The following is a 21,814-nucleotide window of genomic DNA, read 5'->3' as shown; positions in this document are numbered from 1 at the left end:
TATGGTTTCATGTAGGAGCATCAGATTAGTCTTACTTGAGCTTGTAGGCGTCGTAGTGGACGGAGGACTTGGGGTCAGCAGAGGTCATGTAGAGGAAGCCCAGGTGAGGGTTGTTCTGGATGGTTCTGATGATGTCAGGAGGTCTGCTGAGGGCAGCCGAGACCACATCCTCTGCACTGGAGAAGTACCTGGTGGTCTTATCACTCACTGCAGGGGGGCTGGGCTGCTCATGGCTCATCCTGGAGGAAAACGGGCCCTTTGAGGAATGTTACGGGGGGGGGCGGGGGACACTGAGCCAACCAGGCAGGCCTGGGGGAGACAATATTATGTTGGGTGTCAGAAAGCACAAAACAAACAAAAAAATCAGTTCTTAGTAAAGCGAGGTACAACTGCGACCGGGGACTTATTTGAATGAATTAAACATTTTAGCCATTCCGTTTGTTAGGTGTTCTCCCTGCTCTTCCATTGAGACATTTAGATCCTGCTCTGCAAATATTGTAGTACTGTCTGAAGCTCATAGCGCAATATCTCCGCCCAAGCGGGGATCCTGTGTTGAGTGAAGGAATAAATGTCACTGAAAACAAATGAGAGCGGCAGACAGGATGTCAATCTCTCGTATCAGGAGAGTTCACAAACATCTCATTTATTATTGTTCAAGTGTGTGTCTGGCCCTGAAACTAAATCAAAAGAGTTTTCTGCAGATGCTTTCACACAAGAACTGGTCTCGGAGTTGCTCAGCTTAAAAGACATATATGCATATACATATACATACTGTAGGTACATATTTGGAGTACACTATACTGTACTACTGTTACTGTAGGCATCTTTATCAACAATACCATCTATGTTAAGCTATATCTGTGATGTTACATTAATAGTACAAGTAGGCTATATCTAGAGTAGACTAGATTGATGGTTTAGGTCTAATGCCACATCATAAATGCATTTTACATGGAACAATTGCTGGAGATGGTGGATATATCAATATCTGGTAATGTTTTTTTCTACTACAATATTGTCAACATTAATGCATCTAGCCAGAGGATCACTCCTCTGGCTAGAAATATATATTTCAAAGCCTTTAGTTTTATGGCTATTTCATTGTAAAATGTCAATAACAATGCATATTGTAATAGGATACAGGTTAACCCACAGTTGAACCCAATGCCACTCACATCCACAGCAGCCTTCTTCAGAATGTGTAACAGTTTATATAAACTTCAGTTATTTCTTTACTTACAATGTATTTGATGATCAGTGGAAGGTGTTTACATGTGAAATAAACAATCCCTTATTGACCTCAGCAGCAGCAGTGGCATTTCTCTGCAAAAAAAACTCCCCCAGGCCTTTAGAGTTTACAGTTTCCATAGCAACCAATACACTGTGTAAATAAAATGCCTGCTGAGAGAAGCGACTCTCGTTTCTTTTGCCCACACCGAGCACCCGTAACGTAATGGCACAAGTAGAGGCGCATGTATTCCAAAACGGCCACCAGCAATGTTAAAATGATGATTATTATTATTATAATAAGTATTATTATTATAATAATAATTATTATTATTTTAGTGTAATTATGTTAGAAAATAGGCTGTAACATCTTGACATAGGAAGCCTAATTTATTTTCTAAATAATCAGTATGTAAGCCTTTATCTATATATACATGTATTTATTTTTTACTTTATTATCAGTATATAAAACCATTTGTAATTAAAACAAATCAGAAAGCTGCTCATTTCTTTTATATTTACTTTTTTAGAGTATGCCGAATTTGTGTTCCATCGTACGAATGTGTCGCGCGGCGCACCTAAAAACAGCTGATCTACGAGCTTGTAGATCAGCTTGCTTTCGGAGCACCAAAGTCCCGCGAGAGTGGCGGCGGGTCGGGAATGGAACGTGATCCAAAATGGCGGAGTAGTAAACAGACCAAAATAAACGCGATGCAGCGCTGAACATAAGAGCCCGTTTAAAGTCATTTATCAGATGTATAAGTGTTCCACAGGGTAACTTAATACACGCACGTGTTTTATAGATCTAGGGAATGTCTGTAGCGTTCATTTAAATAGCAGAGTGTTGTTGTTTTTAATTTATCTCGTTCTCGTACATGGTGTGTGTAATTCCCAATCCGTCCGCTAGGAGCAGCAGTGTAAACACTAGGTCTGGTCTTTCAGCTTCATTCAGTATAAAATGGGTGAGTTTAGTTTTAATGTATTTATTATGACTTAAATGACTGTTTAGTGTGTTATCATTTAGCTCTAGTTTGATGTGTACTTGTCAACAAGCCGTTCTATATGCTGTGTTTAAGCCGCTCGGTTGTAACGTGTATCTGTGTTGTTAGCATGATGCTAGTCTAGCCCTGAAACATGACTGTCATATCATGGCGGAACTTCAACCTGGTGTTTGTACTTTCTCCATCTACAGCCTGTACATCTACATAAACGTTCACATTTCACATATAAAGGTCTTACCTCATGGCCACGGATGTAAACATTTAAAACGCCTGGGTCTAGGTACCCGTATCTACCGTATTGTTCAATAAAAAAGCATTTAATCCGATTGGTGGCCATTTCCCTCATAGAGTTATAATGTATCAAGAATGCAATACACCTCACAACCGATAGGGGCGAGCAGTTCAACGCATAATATGCATTGAACCGATCGGCCACCGATCGGATTAAAATGTTTTTTTTATTGAACAATACGGTAGATATGGGTACTTAGACCTGCCCAATTAACATTGTAACATCCATGGCCACGAGTTAAACACTTAATATCTGAAATGTGAACGTTTATGTAGATGTAGTGGCTGTAAATGGAGAAAGTGCAAACACTGTGTTGAAGTTCTTCCATGACGCTCGTCAGTATCATGTGAACCATGGATGCTGATCATGTTGGTTAAGCTAAACGTAGCTTTTATTAATGGAATTTAAATGATCATCATGATGACTGGTCGGGTAGGACACTATATATATGAATGTCACTGATTGATTGATTGATTGATTGACTCCATTATTACACGTCTTTTACTAGATCATTAGAATCATATAGAAACGTTTATTATGTCTCTATAACATTGGTGCTCAAAGTGGGGTCTTGGGGGTCCCTGGAAGAACATATTAATGAGATGGGGGTCTGCCGCCAAATACATATCATTTTGGGGGTCCTTGACATGGAAAAGTTTGAGCACCGCTGATATAGAAACATACTGCTAGGATTTAGAAAACATTTTTGGATTGTACATTTGACCGCGGACCACCAATTTAAAACATTTTGTTCCAGGGACCCCCCAGAAGCAAAGATTTTAGTTAAAAATGTTTGCTTTAAAAATATATATATATTCAAAGATTTGCACACATTTTCAAGATTTTTCTAAAATAGCAGATCTACAAGCTCGGTGCCACGCTATGAGCTTGTATATCTGATATTTTTTAAGTCAAATAAATCTTAAAATGACACAGATTGAATGTTCTAAACTAACTGTTCTCTTGTCTTATGGTGTAGCTGTGAGCTCCACCTGTTCTAAACTAAGTGTTCTCTTGTCTTATGGTGTAGCTGTGAGCTCCATCTGTTCTAAACTAACTGTTCTCTTGTCTTATGGTGTAGCTGTGAGCTCCATCTGTTCTAAACTAACTGTTCTCTTGTCTTATGGTGTAGCTGTGAGCTCCATCTGTTCTAAACTAACTAGTGAGGGAGGTTAACAAAAAAATGTGGACACGGCTGACAAAAGCGCCACATTTTTTCTACATGCTCTCCATCACCATAAGTTTCATTTTGGAAGGGGAGCCACGTCATCAAGATGGCAGAAGGCGGCCATCTTGGGTTTCAAAGATGTCCACCATGTAATATCTATAAGTGCCAATATCTCGGCTTCAAAGCCACTTAGAAGGTCAATCTTGGTGTCAAAATATACATTTTCTGGGTCAAGGAATGCAATAAAGCGATTGAGAATACCACTAGATGTTTATTTGTGCCAAGATCAAATAAATATGGTAATTCTAGCAACATATTTACATCATTTTCAACTCGGTTAGCAGTCAGACACATGGAGCCTGAAGTGAATTGACATTCAAATTATCTGTCACATTGACAACTGCAAAGATCTGTGCAATTCCAGTGTGCCTTCTTGCATGAGCACCGTGCACCACAACCACGTTTACAACCGCACTTGACCAGTTCATTGCAGGCTTTTGACGCCATCGGTAGAATGCTCCACACAGGAAGCCAGACCTGGTTGTTGTCATCCAATGTCCATCCCCATCCTTCTGGACTGGGTGTCGGCTGCTGGGCCAGTTCAGACGTGGCCCAGATCCCAGACTGGTAGGCAACTCGCTTCACGTGTTGCAACAGTGAATCTTGCGTTGGTGGAATGTGTTCCATCGTTTTGTTCTTCTGGCAGAACAACTCTCGCCGTGCTTCATTGACAGATTCCAAATCACTTGTCTTATCATACATGATGACTGTGAAACGCTCAAGAAGCTGAAAGTGTTGGGCATCTATGGTCACTGAAGTGTATGGATTTTCTGCCATGTAGTTGAAGGCCTGGGTGACCTCAGGGTAGGACTTCCACGCCACCCATGCTGACTTCTTCCCTTTCCCGCAGAATGCTGATGTTGTGTCACAGCCTGTGTAACAGTGGAAGATGGGAAGTGCTGTGGACTTGTCTTTGCCCAGAGCATGGCAGATGGTGTTTATATGAACATAGGTGTAGTTCTTGCCAGTGCCAAAAGCAACCCAGATGTCTGCAGCTGGATACTTGGTGAGCAGGGCATGGAACTTGCCGATGAGGATAACGACAACATCTGTATCCACAGTGCGTATCAAGCAGGTAGAACAGCCATGTTCCAGGGCATCAAGCAGGTGAATCACTATCCTGGTGTCGGCCTCTTCGTGGTTACATGGCAGCATGGAGTGGCTGGTGTCTGTGCCGACCACTGTGATGCCAGATGTAATGAAGACCAGCTTGCCCTCTGGCCAGGCGGTGGATCTTCCCAGAGAGAAAGGTAAAGAGTTCCTGCTTGTTTATAGGATCACGCAGGAAATCTGGCCAATTCCCTGGCAGCTTGTTCTGACCAGCCACCTTCCGTCGTATCCCTTTGCCTCGCTTCTCCCTTGTTGACTCTTTTATGCTGCTGGTGATGTAAGTATCCCAGACCACATCAACTCTTTTGGAGATCTCCAGGTGTTTCATGATGTGGGGAACAAAGACACAACTGGCATATTCGTCAAATGTGGTAATGTTGGTAGTGGACAGGAAGTGCACCACAGCAGCTCCATCGAGTACTTTGACATCAAACGTAGCTGGAGGTTCTTCTTGTGTCTTCTGTGTCAGAATATTTAGCAGATCTGACTTCTTTCCCAGCCGTAGTTTCCCTCTGTCAGATAGAGAGGGAGGGTATGGGTGGTTTTCATGTTTAAAGAAGGTGCTCATGTTCCCCTCTCTGTGTTGCATGGCTATATACACACACACACACACACACACACACACACACACACACACACACACACACACACACACACACACACACTGAGATGTTGTGCATAATCTAGCCGAAGCATGCATAATTGTGTACATATATTGCCAGAATTGACCAAATTATCTAATATTGGCTGAATTAGTCACTTATTGATATTCCCTATAGTTTTATTGCATTCCTTGTCCCAGAAAATGTATATTTTGACACTAAGATTGACCTTCCAAGTGGCTTGGAAGCTGAGATATTGGCTTTTATAGATATTGCATGATGGCCATCTTTGTAATCCAAGATGGCCGCCTTCTGCCATCTTGATGGTGTGGCTCCCCTTCCAAAATGAAACGTATGGTGATGGAGAACATGTAAAAAAAAAATGGCGCTTTTGTCAGCCGTGTCCACATTTTTCAAAAAACTGGCCTTAAGCTACCTAGCTAAACTGTTCTCTTGTCTTATGGTGTAGCTGTGAGCTCTATCTGTTCTAAACTAACTGTTCTCTTGTCTTATGGTGTAGCTGTGAGCTCCACGTGTTCTAAACTAACTGTTCTCTTGTCTTATGGTGTAGCTGTGAGCTCTATCTGTTCTAAACTAACTGTTCTCTTGTCTTATGGTGTAGCTGTGAGCTCCACGTGTTCTAAACTAACTGTTCTCTTGTCTTATGGTGTAGCTGTGAGCTCCACGTGTTCTAAACTAACTGTTCTCTTGTCTTATGGTGTAGCTGTGAGCTCCATCTGTTCTAAACTAACTGTTCTCTTGTCTTATGGTGTAGCTGTGAGCTCTATCTGTTCTAAACTAAGTGTTCTCTTGTCTTATGGTGTAGCTGTGAGCTCCTCCTGTTCTAAACTAACTGTTCTCTTGTCTTATGGTGTAGCTGTGAGCTCTATCTGTTCTAAACTAAGTGTTCTCTTGTCTTATGGTAGCTGTGGCCATGAGCTCCACCTGTCCAGGCCTGTACTGTGGCAGAGTGCTGATGAATGGAACCATAGACGGATCAGACTGTGGGGTGAGTAGAAAACCAACAACGTTTACATCAGGGCCGCAAGATGCAACTATCGATCATTCTATCAATGACTGTTTTCCATTCATCAAATAATTCAGATGCACATTTGTAAATTATTTTTTGTCATTTTTTAAATATGTATATCCATGTAAACTCTATCTCTATCTATCTAAATCACTTGAGCTTAATTTTATACTTTGTTGCTCAACGGTGTCATCCAAAAATAGTGAAAATAGCAGATCTACAATTTGTAAAACGTTCATCCTATGATGACATAGACCCAACATTGGGATAGATTTTATGAAATGATCAACTATCATTTATTTTTAATTATAACTTAATTGTTGTTGTTTGTTTGTTACTGCTGGTTTCTCTGGAGTCCAAGTTGTCATAGGAGGGCTTTACGTAGCGCCATACACACTGCTTTAACCACTTAAACCCTGTATACTTCATTGACCAGGGTCCCCCAGGGCTCTATCCTTGGTACGCTCCTTTTCACCCCTCTACACTGGATCTCTTCACCTAAAATAGCTGATTTACAAGCTCACACAATGCGGTAGTTTTTCCCCTCTGTAAAACCCGACACGTTATGAGCTTGTAGATCGGCTGTTCTCGGGGAATGTTTGGCCCCCAGAACAGGGGCTGGGCTGGGCTTTATGTGGTTAAAGTCCTATCCCCCCAGAGCTTTGGGGAAAAGAGAACAGAATGTAGGTGGAAACGGGGGCAACGGAAAATAACATTTTATCCCACAGAAGAATAATGATGCTGACACAGCATTCTCCCACTCTGTCACTGTCACTACTAGCCTGGTAAACCCTCCCTCCGGAAATCTCATTTGTAATTTATTTCAGGAGTGAGTCTGGCATGATCGCCCATTCTGCTATTTGGCTATGGGCTGGAGGTGGGTGGGAGTAATACCGTTGACTGACAACCCCTTCAGCCAATCAGCAGTGTTCCCCTTCAGCCAGTGCATTTTTACCACCTCCAGACTAATGTGACGCAACAGACTTTTGAGACGGCCATTGCCCAAAATAGGTTGCCTTATTCGGATACATGCGTGTCACTGCCCGCCCCTGCCGGTTCTCTAAATCTTTATTTTTAAATAGGCTCTGTCATGATTAATTGACCACATATATGAAGTTAAACAACTCAATTCTATCCAAACGATATCTTATAAGTAAATTCCGTGCCTCAAAATAGAAGTTTGAGAGCGTTTTGAAGTTTAAAAGAGTAGAAAACACTGCGGTCAACAAAGATGGCTGCCGTTCGTTTTTGGTCGGCTGCGCTCAGGCTGCACTCGGTTCCATTCGGGCTCACTCGAACTCGCCACCTGATTGGCAAACTTTCGCTGTCAATCACAGACAGAACGATGAGCGACGGCGCTGATAGGCTCGTCCATTTGGTGAACGGGCTAGAAACGCCCAGACAAGCTTTCTCTCCTCATGGACCGCCTTGAGGATTATTCCAGTGTCAGTTTACCTTATGTGGATTATGTGATCGACACGCGCTGACATTATTCACCTTAATCCCATGTACAACGCACTGTCCTTTTTTTTGTGTGTTTTTCTCGCACCATAACCCATTAAGACGGGGAACGCATCTTTGTCATTTTTTTTTCTTTGGCTATTCAAAAATAGCAGATCTACAAGCTCATAGTGTGGCACTGAGTGCCGCTGGAACAATTTGTTTTTCAAAACGATGTTAGGACATATTTAGGAGGGCCATTCCAGCATATATATATGTATATATATATATATATATATATATATAAACATATTTAGAAAACATTTTTGAATCGGCCTCATGTCTTAACTCACTGAGTGCCATTAACGTGTTTCACGTGTTTTTACCGCTATGGTGCTGGGTGCCAATGACGTGCACTTTTGACGTGACTAAGCACTTTTTGTTTTATTTTTTATATATTTATTTTAAATACTTTTTTTAGGCTGATTCTGATTCTCTCCCCCCCCCTCTCTCTCTCTGGTCCAGGTGTGTCCTCGAGGAGAGCGCAGTAACCTGCAGAAGGTGTGTGAGCGCTGCACAGAGACCCCTGACCTCTATGACTGGCTGTACCTGGGCTTCATGGCCATGCTGCCTCTGGTGCTGCACTGGTTCTTCATAGAGTGGTACTCTGGGAAGAAGAGGTACACACACACACACACACACACACACACACACACACACACACACACACACACACACACACACACAGTTACTGATCCAGAAAGCAGAAGCACGTTTGGTCTTCAACCAGCCAAAATGTTCACATGTCAGTCCCCTTCTCCGCTCCCTCCATTGGCTCCCAGTTACTTCCCCCCCGCGCAGAGTACAAAACACTGACGTTGGCCTACAAAGCAACCAAGGGTATATGGCACCCGCGTATCTTCAAAGCCTGATCCAACCCAGCTAACACAGGGAAGCTGTCAGAACCTTCGCTAAAACACCCGGGACAACGCTCCACACGTCCCAGACTCTTCTCCCTTCTGGCTCCCAAACTATGGAATGAACTCCCTATAGTAATTAGAACTGCAGACTCACTCCCAATCATCTGCCGTAATCTGAAGACTCACCTCTTCAGACTCCACCTCAGCCCCGTAGCACTTGACCGAGCCTTGACCACCTTGCAGGATTATGCAAAGGCTAAAATGTAACTTAGATATCATGTTATGTAGACAGATGCCAGGTTATTGTTGACCTGACATCCTATAGTGTGTATAGTTTTAATGCACAGGCTGATGATAGATTCTTGGTTTACGTATGTATTAGTTATTATTAGCTGACAACACTGATGATGCGTCCCAGTTGCATCCATGTGATGTTTTTCTTTATTGGTTATTCTATTTATAGTGGCTCATAGGAATAGACTATGTGACAACCAGGAATAGTTTGGTGACCACAGGAGAGACTGGTGACAGCCGGAATGTAGACGGCATCCCGGGAGCAGTATGGGTTAGCGGCCCAGGCTGTGTCTTCTGTGAGGAAGAAGCCCAACAAACCCGCGGTGAGGCCTTTAGGAGGGCCATTCCAGCGAACCGCAAGCGGAGCTAATACCATTAGACGGCCCAATCTAGTCGTATCGGCCCAAAGAACCATCACGCCAGAAGGAAATGTTTGGATCGGGGCGGTGCACCGGATCTGGCGCAGCGCTCAGGTCCTGGACCTGGTGAGACGAAGGAGGAGCCCGGCCAGGAGACAACCCACAGAGCCTAGTCCCTCCACGTGCCAGAGCCTCCCCGAGTCCCGGCAGAGTACTTCCGGAGAAGCGGACTGAGTGGCCCTGTCTTTCCCTATTGGACTGACCGTGGGTGCTACTGGGACGTAAGTCGGGGGCTTTATCAACCCTGGCTGGGTCACCTGGGCGAGGGTGTATGTTGTATGTTACGAGACCCGAAACACCCGATGACCCCAGGCTACAACACTGATGATATGTCCCAGTTGCATCCATGTGATGTTTTTCTTTATTATTAGATTATTGGTTTACTTATGTATTACTTTATTATTAGATTACTATTTCTATGCATTTGATGTATTATGTGTATTATGAACGTTAGCACCGTTCAGGACGGCAACTCGGTCGCTTTAGCTCCCTCGGTGGTCCTTCACGGGGCTCCAGTTCGCCTGAGACTGCGCGCCTCTGTCATGGTCCCAAACCAAAACCGAAACTGAACTATTTAAGTCATCTCCGTTGGTAGGTCAGTATGTCTTGATAACACCCAATGAATGGTCTGATAAATCGCGGGTAGGTAAGTATGTCGCCTACTTCGCCCATTCAATGGTCTAATAAAAGGTGATAATGTCCCATTCAATGCATTGATAGCGTCCGAATCAGGTGATTTTTTTTAAAGCTGGTTGTTGGCTGTATGGTTGACCCAGAACATCATAGTGAGTACATATTGTGCTAATAGTTGATTATGAAACACAGCGCTAGTGTGTGGGCGCTCTGCTGCTTTCACACTGTTTCACAAATGGTAGATTTTTAGGACCTGGCCTAACAAACAGTTTTTATTTTTGCTTTCATCCATGGGCATAATTACACACACACATACACACACCCCCACACTGGTACATCTGTGAGTGGTACTCTGCAAAGAAGCGCGCGCACACACACACACACACACACACACACACACACTAACACACACACACACACACACACACACACACACACACACACACACACACACACACACACACACACACACACACACACACACACACACGCACACACACACACTACATCCCCCACACCGATATTGTATTTTATATGTTTTTGTTGAAGGAAAGCTGAGAGGGAAGGTGTTAGACGGAGCAAAACTCATAAATGTAATAATAATAATAATAATAAATAATATGTGATCTTTTCTAAGCCATCAGGAACACCATAGACAGACCTAAATGCTTTTAAAGTGTCATAAAACCTGTGTACCTTCTATGACTTTGTTCTCACGCTGTGTTCCTCACAGTAAGGAAACCACTCACTGTACCCACGTATTAAAAGCTCTCAGATGAATGACTAACGTTGCAGTGGTGATGGATGTGTCACCTCACTCCTCCTGTAAATCTACCTAGCTGTGATCCTCCTCCTGTCAGGTTAACCCATTAAGGCCGGGAAAAGCATCTGTCATTTTAGATTTGAACCACCTTAACACATTATCTTACTCTTTGGGCTATTCAAAAACCGAGTGCCGCGCTATGAGCTTGTAGATCTGCTATTTTGTTTGAAATATCCTGAAAATGTGTGCAAATCTTTGAATATGTATTTTTTTTTAAACGAACATTTGTATCTCAAAATCTTTGCTTCTGGGGATTCTACAAATGACGGTGAAGTGACAATGTAAGGACTTTAAAGCTTTTTAATTCCTCCAAGAAAGAAAAGAAAGACCATTACTGCATCAAACGTAATCAACAAACTACTATTAAAACTGATCAAACATTTGCCAAATTGTCAAATAATTTTGACAATTTGTTATTGTGCTATCCTATCATCATCCTATAATTCCACAAAGCTCTGTGCGTCTGTCTGTCTGTGCGTGTGTGTGTGTGTTTGTGTGTGTGTCCAAAATCTCTTCTGCCCGGTTCTCCTCAGTTAGTCCATGAGCCAGACAAGATTTCATTACCGAAAGAGTGGGCAAAGCCATACCTTGGTTGTTAGGGCATGTTTTCCTATATAATGCCTAATTTGCATATTCAAATATACAATTTCAGAAAGCTTGTAATACAACAAATCATTGTCTTCATGTAAGTAATCAACTGGGGAAGTTTCATTATGATAACTATTTTTTAAATTGTGTGATTTTTTTTTTTCACCTGTCATGTGCGTATGGAGAAAATAACAAAATGACCCTATGAACCATTTAATATAGGTTTGGTTTTGCCCACTTTTTCGGTAATCATTGCTCAATTTTGGGGCTCTGGCTCATGGACTAAGTGGCTAGAGCAATTGCTCTGCATTTGCACACAGCCATTGACCATTACCATGTGCACGGAACACCGAAGCCCGTTTTTCGCCCCCAAATGTCAGCTGTGTATTAGCGTTTTTGTGTTCGCTGGCTCCCGGGTTGTGTGTGTGTGTGTGTGTGTGTTGGAGCTGTTGCAGGTACCAAGTACTAAGTCACTTTGTATTCCTTGATGTACTGTCTGTGCACAGCGCATGACCCAAACTGCACATACTTTGGGTGCTAATATCCCCCGACGGGTATGGTGTAGTATGATGGAATATTGTATTGATTGATTGAATACTTTTTATTAACAGTTTGCAAAACAGTACAGTGGTACGATTATACAGTGATTGCTAAAAGGACAACACAACAAGCCCTAAGAAGGGTTTGTTTCCGTCGTGGCCCTGTGTAACTAAACTAACATGAAACATGTTGTCTGTCTCCTCCAGCTCCAGTGCTCTGTGTAACTAAACTAAAATGAAACATGTTGTGTCTTCTCCTCCTTCAGCTCTAGTGCTCTGCTGCAGCACATCACGGCCATGCTGGAGTGCAGCGTGTCGGCCGTGGTCACGCTGCTCATCAGCGAGCCGGTGGGGAAGCTGAGCATTCGCTCCTGTCGCGTCCAGATGCTGTCGGACTGGTACACCATGCTGTACAACCCCAGCCCTGACTACGTCACCACCTTACACTGCACCCAGGAGGCTGTGTACCCTCTGTAAGTACCTCACACTGCACCCAGGAGGCTGTGTACCCTCTGTAAGTACCTCACACTGCACCCAGGAGGCTGTGTACCCTCTGTAAGTACCTCACACTGCACCCAGGAGGCCGTGTACCCTCTGTACGTAGATTGACTTTTTGTGCTATTTTTGGAAGAATTTAGAAAATTGAGGGACACCAGGTCGAAAGTTATTCAAATGTATATATATTTTTTGTTCCAGGTTTCTTCATTGGTATTTTCTATTTTCACATACAGGTCAATAAGACAAAAGCATACAAAAACAGTGTATGTTACCCCTGTTTTGTTTTCTTGTGTCGTGTCAAATGTGTGTACTGTTTATTGTTGCATACATGGCTGCTGGGTCGCAAGACAAATTTCAGTGTGAACTGACAATAAAGTATTATCGTATTATCGTATTGTATCGTATCGTATCGTATATATATTGCAATAACATTGTGTGGTTGTCACTGCCATTTCCCAAGCACACCTGAACTTGTCTAATGACACACTGAATACATCCTTATTTTAAATCATATCATATTGTACCGTCATAATAATAGCTACTAATAGTGTTAATGTGTTGGTCGTTCCTCTCTGTGTTCTCCAGCTACACCATCGTGTTGATCTACTACGCCTTGTGCCTGGTGCTGATGATGATGCTTCGCCCCCTGCTGGTGAAGAGGATCGCCTGCGGCCTGGGGAAGTCGGACCGTTTTAAAAGCATCTACGCCGCGCTCTACTTCTTCCCCATCCTCACCGTGCTGCAGGCCGTAGGGGGAGGCCTCCTCTGTGAGTTCAGAAAAAAACCTTAGAAACTATAGCCGATCTACAAGCTCACAAGTGTGTCGCATCGTGACGTGACGTGTTGTTGTTGGTGCGAGCTTGTAGATCGGCTAGTTTGTAACACAACACTGGCAAACGACCAGACTGCGCCACAAGATGCGGACGCTTCAGAAAAGTCTTCGCAAACAACTATCCTGGTGCTGCCAGCGAGGGTTGGGGGATCCTTTAGAACAGTGGTTTTCAACCTTCTTCATGCCAGGGACCCCTACATTGATATACATTTGGCTGCGGACCCCCATCTGAAAATGTTTTGTTCCAGGGACCCCCAGAATCAAAGATTTGAGTTAAAAATGCTTTGCTTTAGAAGATATTTATATTCAAAGCTATGCACACATTTTGAAGATTTCTGAATAGCCAAAGCTAAGTGGTTAAAATGATTGTGACGCTATGTTAACTCATTTTGCTGGGGACCCCCTGGTACCCCCCCCCCCAAGGACCACTGGACCATTCCGGGTCATTCCGGTTCCGAACCCTATGTACAGTATACATATATACTGTATAAAAGTTATTATATGTATTTGTGATGTTTTTTTTTCCTCTTCCAGATTATGCGTTCCCATTCATCATCCTGGTTCTGTCTCTGGTCACCTTGGCTGTGTACATGTCTGCCTCCCAAATAGAGGTACACGTCTTTAGTGTGTGTGTGTGTGTGTGTGTGTGTGTGTGTGTGTGTGTGTGTGTGTGTGTGTGTGTGTGTGTGTGTGTGTGTGTGTGTGTGTGTGTGTGTGTGTGTGTGTGTGTGTGTGTGTGTGTGTGTGTGTGTGTGTGTGTGTGTGTGTGTGTGTGTGTGTGTGTGTGTGAGTGTGTGTGTGTGAGTACTGGTTGACACTAATGGTTGCCCCACTGCCTGTGGCAAGTAAATAAAATGTTCGGGCAAGTGGAGTCTTTAGTTTGTCTATAAACACAACCAGCGCTGTCTTGGTGATTTATTTTTTTTTCCTGGCAGGACGGTATTTTAATGATGTCACACGCACGCGCATTTTATTTGACCTTAAATTAGGAAACGTGTTTGTATATGAAATGTGTTTTAGCTTAGTTTTAGTCTTTTTAAGCTAATACAAATTCAAGGAATGCCATGAATTATAGGAGCTGAAACTAAAAGTTTGCTTCGAACGAGTATCTTTTCTCTTCTTGACGGTGGCTGAGGCATTGCTGCGTGCAGATAGGATACTGACAGCAGCCCTACTGAAGCCAACATGCTGTGTTGTTTACTGTGTAGCCTATAGATGTATATACAGATAGGATACTGGTATCAGCCCTACTGAAGACAAAATGCTGTGTTGTTTACCGTGTAGCCTATAGATGTGAGGTGTGAGGAATCTGAGGAAACATTTCCACACTGACTTGTAAACCTGTTATGCATTTGGGTACTTGGCCCGTGAATCTACGGGGGGGGGGGGGGGGGGAGGGGGGGGCACGTTCTACTGCCCGTGCACTGTACCGCGCCGTACCTTGCGAGTTAAAACATTTCTGGCCACACGCCGTCCTACTCCGTGTGGCCTCCATGACACCACTGAACACAACACAAGATATCTGTCTATAAACACTGGATCGTGGCCAGAGAGTCAGTCACTCACTCACTCACTCACTCACTCACTCACTCACTCACTCACTCACACACACACACTCACTCACTCAGAAAACAGCTAATCTACAAGCTCACAAAGTGTTGAAAACTGCAACTGAAGCTTCTAGATCCGCTATTTTTTTTCATTTTATGTTTTGAAACGTTTGGCCTATAATGACTCGCCCCAAACTAAGAATCTATTATTAATCCATTATTTTATTAAGTTATAGATACATCTTTTTTTTTTAAATAATTGATTGGTGAATGTATTAGTTATGCACTGTTGCGACACTACTAGTTACCTTGTTGTTTGTTGACTAGGGTTCATAGGGCGTACTCAGTAGGGATGCACCGAATGGGAAATTCTTGGCCGAAACCGAAAACCGAAAATAGAAAACAGTTGGCCGAAAACCGAATACCGAAAGGCCGAATATGATAAATATATATACATATATATATAATAGAGATGGTCATGGTCCGATCAGGTTTTTTGAAACCGATCACCCATCCGATCATGTGGCGCAATATTATTTTTTATATTTTTAAACTTTTTGTATTTTTATTTAACTTTTTTATTTATTAATTCATTCACTCATGCATGTATTGGCTGGTCGTCCAGGCCCAGAGGTGGACAGAGTACTCGACCCCAGTACTTGAGTAAGAGTACAGAGTACTCCTGGTTACATTTACTCCACTACAACTAAAAGTAGCTCAGTCAAAATGTTACTCAAGTAAGAGTAAAAAAGTACTTGCTTTTAAATGTACTTAAGTATTCAAGAGTACATGCTTTTAAAAATACTTAAGTACAAGTAAAAGTACATTTCTATTTTTTTATAGGGGTGTCACGATTCACTTACCTCACGATTCGATTCAAAATCGATTCCTAGGGTGCCGATTCGATTAAAATTGCGATTCTGCGATTAATTGATATTCGATTCGATTCTGCGATTTATTGCGATTTTCTAGGGTGCCGATTTGATTAAAATTGCGATTCTGCGATTTATTGCGATTTTCTAGGGTGCCGATTCGATTAAAATTGCGATTCTGCGATTAATTGATATTCGATTCTGCGATTTATTGCGATTTTATAAAAAAAAAAAAAAAAAAAATTAAAAAAAAAAAAAAAAAAAAAATTTAAAAAATCGATTTTAATATTTTGATTCGATTTTTAAAATCGTGGCATTAAGAATCGCGATTTATTCATGAATCGATTTTTTTTGACAGCCCTATTTTTTTATAAGGCTTTTTTAAATCACAAGTCAAATGAGTGCAGCATTGGTTCAAAACGAGTAAACTAAATCCACAAAATATTACATTTAAATATACTGTCTTGAACAAACTAAAATATGTCTAAAACCTCAGCAATTCCAATGCAACAAAAGAACTCCTGATCTAAGCAGTAACAGTGATGTTAGGTTTTCAATGTAGTCAAGACCCAGGAGTATGCCATACTGTCTGAATGAAAGACATACCATTTTGGCATACTGAGTATAGCAACATTGTATGCCTTTCATTGTTTTCAAGGCAAAAAAACAAACCATGTCACTCTGCCTTTCATGAATATTCAAGGCAAAAAAAGTACCATATGTCATTGCTATGTGCTAGCTGCTAACACCAAACTCCGCTGGAATTTATAGTTTTAAACTCTCTAAAGGGATCTAAAATGTTGTGCTTAACTCGACAATAAGTGTTGTCCCTATCTACTTCAATGGACTACTTTATTTGGGCTGTTTGCTGGATTCTTTTCTTTTAACGAGGCACAACGAGCGGGCGCGCGCACACACGCACACACACAGCCCTGGCTGCGTGCGTGCGCGCACACACACACACACACACACACACACACACACACACACACACACGCACGCACGCACGCACACACACAGAGACTGAATGTTTTTTTCATAGCGTGTGTCGCATCGGTCTCACACACTGTAAAGAAGTTCCACACCGGACCTTTTTTAACCTGCGTGCGTGCAGCAGAGGAGCAGTGCAGCGAGATCATAACAAACACGAATTCCTTCTTTTAAGGCGGCTTTAAATAGCATTGTTTCGGTGTCTTTCGGCCGATATGTTTCGGTGTCTTTCGGTGATATTCTTTCGGCGCTAAAACCCTTTCGGCCGAAAGCCGAAAATGCATTTTTTAACCATTTTCGGCCGATATGTTTCGGTGGCCGAATATTCGGTGCATCCCTAGTACTCAGCTTATTCTGAAGTCAAAAGTCGCTCTGCATAAAGAGCGTCTGCCTACTGTAAGGGCTTTGCACACTAGGCTGCTTTTAGGGTAGGCCAGGTAGGCGTTTACCTACCTGAGACTAGAGTAGTCTCTGCTCTGTTGTTTAGCCAGATGGTAGTGTACAGGCCTGGAATTTCGTCATTTTAGGGGCAAGGCCACTTGGCCTTTGGTGTTGTAATTTTTTGGAGGGCACAAAGGCCAAATGCCAGGGCAGGAAGGCCATCCAAAAAAAAAGTGTTTAAGTCCCCGGAAATAATGCATTTAACTTGAAGGTTAAGGATGATTGTATTTTAATATATTATAAGAATTGTATAACTATCTGTGAAATATAACCCATTTATTTCACAAAATAATGTGTTGGCAAATGACCAATATTTAGTTATATAGGTCTCAATATGTCACATTCAGCCCTGGACTTCACTGACTGAAGTAGGGGTCACATTAATCACATTAGATTCACAGAATAATTAGGGGTCTTCAACATTTTCAGGCCAGGGACCCCCAAACTGATCGGGTGATGGAGCAGGGACCCCCTACCTCGTAGGGTAGGGGGTAGGCTACTATATATATCATATATTTATGTATAAAATTGTGTTTTATATAAATAAACATGAAAAAACTGCCTGCTCCTACGCACAGGTTGACCCAGTAGGTGTGCAAAAGGACCTTTCTCAGGGGCGTCAATTGGGTATGGCAAGGCATGGCAGGTGCCATACCTTGGCTCCAGAAAAAAAAAATCATGAATAGTAGCCCAATGCAGGTGTAAGACCAGACCATTGTGTTTGCATTGTGTTATAGGTATAATGCATAGTTTCTATGCATTTCAGGGGTTTTGGGGGGGTTGAACCCCTAAAAAAAGGATAGATGTCCCTTATTTTAATCTCTGGGAGTTGGCAACCCTAACCTTGCCATACCTTAGCTTTTGCTGAACTGACACAACTGATCTTTCTCTACAAAATATGTATAAACATACCATGTTATTGTGCATTCATTACTAAGCTATTAAAATATGTCATGTTATGTTTAAAGACAAATTTACATTTTTGGAAAAAAAAAGAAGAAAAAAAGTTTAAAAATGTTTTAAAAACATTTTTTTTTTAATCAAATAACAATTTCGCGGACCCCCTGCAGTACCTTCGCGGACCCCCTGTTGAAGACCTCTGAGAGATTTTATGTATTTTCCCCACAAGTTATTTTCGTTCAAATGAAATGTGATTGAACTTGCACTAATAATGACTTTAGTTGATTTTCTCTCTCTTTAAAATATAGTATTTCTTCATTATTAATAATTACAGCTTGTAGATTGGCTATTTTCATGATTTTAAATTGTTTTTAAATAATAATAAAAAAGGAACATACAAGATTTCCACCTGAAAGCCATAATATATAGCCAATATATGGTTCTGTATCAGTTTATTAGTCCGTTTTTGCAGATTTCATTCTAATTGGCTACTATGCCTGCATATGAATCTATGGCCCTGGGTAGGTCACCCTGGCTTGGCGGAGATATGCCCTGTTGCGCACAAGCTCCGCACACTGCAGCAGCAGGTGAAAGCAATCACTTAAACGAGGGCTGTGTTGCGCACCAAAAAACGGACTAAAACTGTCACATTCTGCTAAAATAAACTTCCCAATTAGAACATTGTTGACAAACGAACAGATATCATGGATGTGGTTTGCAAAAGGATTTATTTCTTGTCCATCAGAGCGGTGAGGTCACTCTTTTGTATGATATTGATAGCCTACACTTTTAATTTGTTTGCAGTTATTCTGTTGCTTGCTTTATATTAAGACTCATAATTTGAGGATTTTGCTGTATTTTATTAGATGTATTCATCTATATTTTGCTGTTGAAAAAAACATCGGGGCACATCGGTCTGTAGGACTACAGAATCCTCTCTCTCTCTCTCTCTCTCTCTCTCTCTCTCTCTCTCTCTCTCTCTCAGGCTAGAAATCAAATCTACCATTGATTACTTCAGGCTGCGTTAGATTTATCTCCTGTTTGGCCCGGTAATGCTTTTGTGTCTATTACACTGTGTTGCGGGATTCCGAAGGTTCATAGGAGGCTTAAAATCAAACCTACCTACCACTGTGCATGTTGTAGCTGCGCAGCTCAACCAAAGGGACTGGTGACTAAAAAAAACGTATTGACAAGAAAATCGCGCAGAGGAAAAACTCAGTTGCTGGGCGCAGCTGGGGCACCACGGCCACTGTGGCCGTGAAGGCATGTCATTATTCGAGGGGCACACGGCCAATGAGAGGGGCAACGACGGCCATGGCCGCCGTGGCCGCCGTGAAATTCCTGCCCTGGTAGTGTATACAAAAAACGTGTATAGAAGCCGTACAAAGGACTCGCTCATAAAATAAAGAACCCTTAAAACGTGGAACACATTCAATTCATATATAGCGGCTCGCATCCAGTTTAAAACCCTGGTGCTACCCTATAGGGCAGTGAAAGGAACAGCTCCTTCTTACCTCTGCGCTATGGTCGATGCTTACACCCCTGCCCGACCACTTCGGTCTGCCACCTCGTCGCTCAAGGGTCCTTCTGGTCGATCTACACGGTCACAGCTTTTTTCTGTTCTGGCCCCACAGTGGTGGAATGAACTTCCCACTGATGTCAGGACAGCAGAGTCACTGATGTCAGGACAGCAGAGTCACTGCCCATCTTTCACTGCAGGCTGAAAACCCACCTCTTCAGGAAACACTACCCTGTCCCTTCCTCCTCGCCTTGCCTACTTGTTGTTAACTAGTTGTACAAACTCTTGTTTTATTGTTTTATTGGATCTTGTTTAGTTGATACACTTATTTGTTTTAGCTCTTGCTCATTTGATTTTCCTATTTGTCTCATCTGTTTAAGAAAGTAGGTAGCTGATATATAGCACTTTTACCTTAGCGCTATAGGTATACTCTTGGTTGCTTGTTTTAGCAGAAAATGCACTTAATACTTCTGGTGATTAGTAGTTTCGTTCCCTACCTATGTTGAATGCACTTATTGTAAGTCACTTTGGATAAAAGCGTCTGCAAAATGACTGTAATATATTGTATTGCCAGGAGTGGGTTACAGTTAGACACAAAGAAAATATTGCATCCCATACAATAGGAATCAACCGTCACGTAAATCACTTCTGTTGTATAACCTCACAAAACATACAAAAGACCAAACACTCAATGGTAGCAACTAGCAACCCACAACACTAGTAAAGTGAAAAGCCCACATTTATACCGTTTGACTTCATGTTGTATTTATTTTCACCTCCTGGCATGAACAGCAGACACAGAGCCTAGACTCTGAGACACACCAGAGGGCCATCAAAGAAGATTGAACCTCATCCGTGCAACATTCTTTTTTATTTCATTGTATTTAATGAGTTTTAATATAGTTTGATGGCTCTCTTGTGTCTCCTCCAGTCTCCAGGATGTGGCTCTGCTGTTGATGCTAATAAGCCTGGATTAAAGTTCTCTTGGGACCCAAACGTACAAAAACATATCGTTGCTGTTGGGACAGAAACCTCTGATCTCCTTATTCAAACTTATTGTGTTTTGTCGTAAATTAAACCCTACTAGATCGCACTACAGAGTCAAACAAAAGTAGCAGATCTACAAGCTTTGAAACGCGCTGCGTTGTAGATTGTAGATCTGCTACTTTTGCTATTTTTTTTATTTGAATCCTGAAAAGTATTGAGGTTTCCACCCGACAGAGACGGTGATATGAATTAACCACTTAGGCCCTATTTCAAGTATTAGTGAAACTAGCAGATCTACAAGCTCACAACGCATCGCATCGCGATGCAACGGCAACGCGTTGTGAGCTTGTAGATCTGCTATTTTCACTATTTCTTTGAAATGTATGAACATTTCAGATTTTTCTTTTTTTTGTCTGATGTAGTGTGACTTCTATGAATTCATATTCTGTCCATTCTTGTTTTCTCTCCTCTTTTCTCTGTCTCTCTCCATCCATCTCTCAGTCTTTCAAGAGCCTGGTGGCTAAGAAGAAGCGCCTGGTGGTCCTCTTCAGCCATTGGCTGCTGCACGCCTACGGCATCATCTCCATCTCCCGATTGGACAAGCTGGAGCAGGACCTGCCGCTATTGGCCCTCGTGCCTTGCCCCGCCCTGTTCTACCTGGCAACAGCCAAGTTCACCGAGCCCAGCCGCATCCTGTCTGAGGGAGGCAACGGGCACTGACGTGCACACACACATGCACACACGCACACACGCACACACGCACACACGCACACACGCACACACGTTTGCATTACTATAATTGTGAGGACATCAACATTTTTTTGACCGTAAGCCTAATGCCAAAAAATAGCCGATCGTCAATTTTTCGATGCATGAAACCAGTGTGCAACTAAGTTTAAATCAGGCATAACTCTATCTCTAATTCCTAACTTCTAAATGTACTAAATCCTAAACCTTTAACCTCAACCTGAATGTTTTTCTAATGGTGAAACGTAGCTCTAAATAACTTTTTTTTCAACCATAAAACAACAATTTTTCTTGTGAGGAACCAGGAAAATGGTTCCTCACAACGTCTTATT

The 21,814-nt window shown here is 42.2% G+C and overlaps 2 protein-coding genes across 3 annotated transcripts in view; one reads left to right on the top strand and one right to left on the bottom strand.

Annotated features, from left to right (window-relative positions):
• LOC311036930 (dynein axonemal heavy chain 6-like) overlaps nt 1-238 on the bottom strand; it is a gene marked incomplete at its 5' end in the record, with an annotated part of 23,456 nt that extends 23,218 nt beyond the window's left edge. Inside the window, one exon of the mRNA XM_084045941.1 lies at nt 36-238. Within this exon, the coding sequence (XP_083902067.1) occupies nt 36-238 (203 nt within the window). The remainder of the gene's footprint in view (nt 1-35) is intronic.
• A 1,693-nt stretch (nt 239-1,931) lies between these two features.
• On the top strand, nt 1,932-21,466 carry jkamp (jnk1/mapk8 associated membrane protein; the record flags this gene model as incomplete). Of its 2 annotated transcripts, XM_084044260.1 has the most annotated exons (7): nt 1,932-2,189; nt 6,387-6,469; nt 8,456-8,610; nt 12,413-12,619; nt 13,230-13,411; nt 14,011-14,087; nt 21,237-21,466. In XM_084044260.1, 7 exons carry the CDS (start codon nt 2,186-2,188, stop codon nt 21,453-21,455), a joined length of 927 nt encoding a protein of 308 aa, XP_083900386.1. In that variant the 3' UTR covers nt 21,456-21,466. The 2 variants fall into 2 exon arrangements, with proteins under 2 accessions (XP_083900386.1, XP_083900385.1); XM_084044259.1 differs by lacking the exon at nt 1,932-2,189 and having other exon boundaries at nt 6,380-6,469.
• Between the last annotated feature and the right edge of the window lie 348 nt (nt 21,467-21,814).

The sequence above is a fragment of the Gymnoscopelus microlampas genome (genome assembly GCF_963454915.1).
Source record: "Gymnoscopelus microlampas genome assembly, chromosome: 20".
Classification (NCBI taxonomy): Eukaryota; Metazoa; Chordata; class Actinopteri; order Myctophiformes; family Myctophidae; genus Gymnoscopelus; species Gymnoscopelus microlampas.
The sequence above is the reverse complement of the archived record's forward strand: the minus strand, read 5'-3'. Positions and strand labels throughout refer to the sequence as shown.